This window comes from Olea europaea, unplaced genomic scaffold (genome assembly GCF_002742605.1).
Source record: "Olea europaea var. sylvestris unplaced genomic scaffold, O_europaea_v1 scaffold53, whole genome shotgun sequence".
Classification (NCBI taxonomy): Eukaryota; Viridiplantae; Streptophyta; class Magnoliopsida; order Lamiales; family Oleaceae; genus Olea; species Olea europaea.
This window is the reverse complement of record NW_019263622.1, coordinates 912,541-917,660: the sequence shown is the minus strand read 5'-3', so window position 1 is coordinate 917,660 and position 5,120 is coordinate 912,541. Positions and strand designations below refer to the sequence as shown.

At 37.2% G+C, this 5,120-nt stretch overlaps 2 protein-coding genes across 2 annotated transcripts; both read right to left on the bottom strand.

The window, feature by feature from the left end:
- Window positions 1-1,529: 1,529 nt before the first annotated feature.
- Window positions 1,530-2,329, bottom strand: LOC111388823. The gene is made up of 2 exons (XM_023013634.1): window positions 1,939-2,329; window positions 1,530-1,825 (listed from the first exon to the last, which is right to left on the bottom strand). Exons 1-2 carry the CDS (start codon window positions 2,327-2,329, stop codon window positions 1,530-1,532), a joined length of 687 nt encoding a protein of 228 aa, XP_022869402.1.
- A 123-nt stretch (window positions 2,330-2,452) lies between these two features.
- Window positions 2,453-4,199, bottom strand: LOC111388821. The gene is made up of 2 exons (XM_023013633.1): window positions 4,084-4,199; window positions 2,453-2,885 (listed from the first exon to the last, which is right to left on the bottom strand). Exons 1-2 carry the CDS (start codon window positions 4,197-4,199, stop codon window positions 2,453-2,455), a joined length of 549 nt encoding a protein of 182 aa, XP_022869401.1.
- Between the last annotated feature and the right edge of the window lie 921 nt (window positions 4,200-5,120).

Sequence of the window (5,120 nt, the reverse complement as noted above, 5' to 3'; positions counted from 1 at the left end):
CTTTCTGCTTAAGGCATCTGCAACTACATTAGCCTTACCCGAATGGTAATGAATTGTGCAGTCATAATCTTTTACTAACTCCAACCATCTCCTCTGCCTCATATTCAGTTCTTTTTGTGTGAAAAAGTATTTGAGACTCTTGTGGTCTGTATAAATTTCACACTTCCCACCATAGAGATAATGACGCCATATCTTTAAGGCGTGAACTACTGCTGCAAGCTCCAAGTCGTGTGTTGGGTAGTTTTGTTCATACTGCTTCAACTGTCTCGAGGTGTAAGCAACCACTTTTCCATGTTGCATCAATACATAGCCTAAACGTTGTTTGGAGGCATCGCTGTAAATCACAAATCTGTCAGAGCTATCTGGTATCGTCAATACAGGAGCTGAAACTAGTCTCTGCTTGAGTTCTTGAAAACATTTCTCACATTTTTCTGTCCACTGAAACTTCACCCCCTTTCTCGTCAGTTGGGTCATCGGCTCTGCTATTTTTGAGAAGCCTTCAATGAATCTTCTATAATAACCAGCCAATCCCAAGAAACTGCGAACTTCACCCACACTGCTCGGCCTTGGCCAATTTGTTACTGCTTCTACTTTTGTAGGATCTACTTCGATTCCTTGGGCGGTGACCACATGACCAAGGAAACCTACACGATCAAGCCAAAGTTCACACTTCTTGAATTTGGCATATAATTTCTCATTCCTTAAGGTTTCAAGTACTACTTGGAGTTGTTCCTCATGCTGTTTCTTGTCTTTGGAGTACACGAGTATGTCGTCAATAAATACTATGACGAATTGGTCTAAGTATTGATGAAACACTCTGTTCATGAGATCCATAAATACAGCTGGAGCACTGGTCAAACCAAAAGGCATGACAGTGAATTCATAGTGTCCATAACGAGTCCTGAAAGCAGTTTTTGGTATATCACTTGCCCTGATTTTCAGCTGATGGTACCCTGACCTCAAGTCGATCTTTGAAAACACTGTAGCACCTCTTAACTGGTCGAATAAATCTTCTATTCTTGGCAGCGAATACTTATTTTTTATGGTCAAATGGTTTAATTCCCGGTAGTCAATGCACATCCTCATACTTCCATCCTTCTTCTTCACAAAAAGTACAGGAGCTCCCCAAGGAGATACACTTGGTCGAATGAAACCTTTCTCCAACAACTCCTCTAATTGTAACTTCAATTCTTGAAGTTCTTTTGGTGCCATTCGGTATGGGGCCTTGATACTGGTGCTGCTCCAGGAACCAAATCAATTGTAAATTCCACTTGCCTATCTTGTGGAATGCCTGGTAAATCTTCTGGAAATATGTCTGCAAAATCTCGCACAATGTTAATATCATTAACAGTCGTTTCTGGATGTTGGGGACTGGTGATATTAGCTAGAAATCCTTGACACGACTCCTTTTTCAACATCTTTTCTGCTTGAGTAGTTGATACAAGACGAGGCAAAGACTTGAACTTTGCTCTAGAGAAACGAAATTCTTCTTCTCCCGGTCTGTGAAACAATACATCTTTCTCGTGACATCAAATGGTCGCATGATTAAGTCCCAACCAATCCATGCCCAAAATAACATCGAAATCTTTCATCTCCAAAAGGTATAAGTCTACTTGTAAAATTTTCCAATCAATCTCTAACTTTATAGCCTTAGTCATCCGATTTGTACAAAGAGTTCTTCCTGAAGGGATGCTAACCTCTAATTCATAATTCGTTTTCACACATGCAAGGTTTGACCTAGCGACTAAGGATGTAGAGAAAAAAGAATTGGTAGCCCCAGAATCAAAAAGTATGTAAGCGGGTACATCAGATAATAACAGAATACCTGTTTGTAATTATAGTGTTAGACTAGCAATTAAGGGACAGAGATAAAATAATGTATGGTCATAGGTAAAAAGAACATAAGCACGTATGTTGAAAATATTAATAGTAAGATACCTGCAATCACATTCGGATCCTGATCCGCCTCATGCTGATTCAGTGCAAAAACTCGAGCCTTTCCTTTCTTATTCTTGTCTTGATCATCATCTTTCTTCTCTGGAGGCTCTGTGCAGTTGAGAGCAATGTGTCCTGGTTTACCACACTGGAAACACATGTTCTTCCCAAGTAAACATTCACCCCTATGGAGTTTATTACACTTAGGACAGGGTGTAATACTCCCACTTGTCCCACCAATACGAACTCCTGTGCTTGGCCTTTTATTGTGCCAGTTATGTCTGTTCTTACCTTGATCACTCCACTTCCTTTTCCCCAACGACTCCTTGCTCTGCTGGGCATACTGTTCAAATGAGGTCCTCTGATATGAAATAGCATGAACCCTCTCCAACATTTCACGATATGAGGTGAAACAATGGGACATAATGATCATGCCGATCTCAAGGTGCAGTCCATTCTCGAACCTCCTAATCTTCTTAACTTCTGTATCCACCAAGTGCGGGGCATACCTTGAGAGCTATTTAAACTGTCTTTCATAATCAGTAAGTGACATGTTCCCCTGTCTGAGCTGCAGAAATTCTGATTCGTTAAAGTCCCTCAAAGCCTGTGGGAAATATTTTGCCATCACTTCGTCTTTAAACTGCTCCCAAGTCAGATTACGTTGCTGCTCTTCCGTCCTTGTACGTGAAACAGATTCCCACCAGTGACCAGCTGCTCCAATCAACATAAATTCTGCGCATAATACTTTCTGTGCATCCATACAAGCAATGTGTCGAAATATGTGCTCCAGGCCTCTTATCCACTCTTCGACAACCAGTGGTTCAGAATTATCGTCAAAAGTGGAAGGCTTGTACCTACGAAACTGCTCAACCACTGAGACGGCTCCAAGGGCAAAATGCGGTGCATTTTGCTGTGGCAATACATTTTGTGGTGGAGGTGCTTGATTTTGCCTACTCAACTCTTGTACCGCTCATAGTAAATCGCGCATCAAATTCGTATGAGTAGGTGGTGCCATTTCCTAAAATTTAATATGAAGTTACGATCACATTTCAGCACTAAGTCTATCACATTATACTTATTTTTATCATAATACATATCATCAATTTAGTGGGAAATAAAGTGCATGTCTTAAAGATTTAGAAGTAGGCAATCTAAAATATTGAAATTATTGAAAACATCTAAATGCATTCATTTTCTTACCCTTTTACATACCTTAGAGTCGTTGGAGGGTGGTTGATTGGTTGTCGTTGAGTGCCAAAGATCATTCACATATTTAATAACTTTAAATTATCACTATCGTTAAATTCATAAATTTTCATAAAAATATTAACATTTAACAAATTGCACAATGAAACAATTAAACATTTTATTACACGTAACATTTAAAACGTGTAAAATCCAATGTTTATATATATACTAGCAAATGCAATAAGTTCGACTAAACTTTTCTTATTATCATAATAATTAATTTTTAAACTTAAATTCTTTAATTCTTAAAAAGGAAAGTTGGGCCGGTTACAAGTTTAATGATGCATTATTGACTTAATTCAAATAATTACAACTACCTAATAGTCTTCTTATATCATGTCTATTAATGGATTAATTAAAACCAACTAAACTTTTGAGACCTTGCCTATGTTGACAAAACAAAAAAAAGAAAAAAAAAAGAAAAAAAAAGAAAAAGGAAATCATTTGGGATTTTTGGAAAATTTATTCGAAATATCACCAATCAAGGAATCTTTAAAACTTTCTGTAATTGCAATTTCATCATTTAGTTCAGGTGACATAGCATGTTAGAATCAAAATAAGATGGCGATTGAAAATTAGTAATAATTAATTAAAAATTATAAACATGTCATTTAATCCTATTTTATCGCTTGAAGCCCTCTCTTCTCGCTCATTCCCGACTAATGGCAACCTTCACTAGTCCGGTATTATAGCTTTTTTTGAACCAACTTCAATTTCAACCCTCATCAAATCCAGATACCAATCCAATGAGTTCGATGATCTTTCCTAGAGCTAGAGCAGAGTTAGGAAGGGATTGAACCCATTAGTATGATAAAATCGCAGACTGTGGTGAGTATGCCTTTTTCTTCTTCAAGCTAGAGAAGGGGCTTCAACTCGTTCAAATGCCGCTGTTGGTGTTACCGGTGTGGGAGTATGAGTGATCCTATCCGCTGCTTGGATCTTTCCTGTGTTTGCACAAATCCCCTGTTCCCCTTGCGGGTGGATGCATCGAATGCAAGGCAAGCAGCTCCTCTCATGTGTTCGAGTGGCTTTTGCTCCTCTCGAAAAGACTTTGAGGTTTAGAATCCCGCCCTATAACATTACTCAATTAAACAACTAATAATTAAATATTCATTACACACAACATTTAGAACAGTGACGTTACTGTTCACGTCTAAAATATTTTTTTTATTATTTTTTTTTTCATAAACCAAATTATGAGAATACATGTGGGTCTACAGGAAATTAAACCTCTGCTCTGATACCAAACTGTAACGACCCAAAATTTAAAGATTTGGAATCGTTACCAAAAATATTTATTTCATAATTAAATAAATGATGTCAAACATTCTATGGAAAACATAATTAACTGAACCATGTTTCAAACATTTAATTTTAAATTTAACATGATGATAAAATTGAAATAACGCAAAGAAAAATAAATAAATAAAACTTCCTAATCATGTTACTCAGAATTTATTTACCTTGAATTCCATAATTTCTAGCGTCACAATTCCACCGCACCGCCCACCAACCAACGACCCGTTCTAATTGCCATATCATATCATTAGAACCGGTAAGAGCTCATGTCATATCATATCATATCATTTCTTTGGTACCGGGTTGCCATTTCAAAATATCATAATCATATCATAACTTTCATGAGTATAACATTTATCAACATGAGGAAATAATTCAAACGAGACGAACCACTTTCACATCGTAATCCTACCTCGTAAAATTGAATAAATTCTTGAAAGAAGAAATCCAAAATTATGTTCCAAATCTTGTAATTTTTTCTTGGCTGCCTTAGAGTGAAAACAGCCTTTCGAGACCCTTTTTGTTCACTATTTATGCTGGAAACAATTCCCATTTGAAACTGACGTCCTACATATACATATGCTGTGTGGAGTATTTTGGTGCAAATAGAATTCTAGAGTCGTGAAAACGTGTGCCAC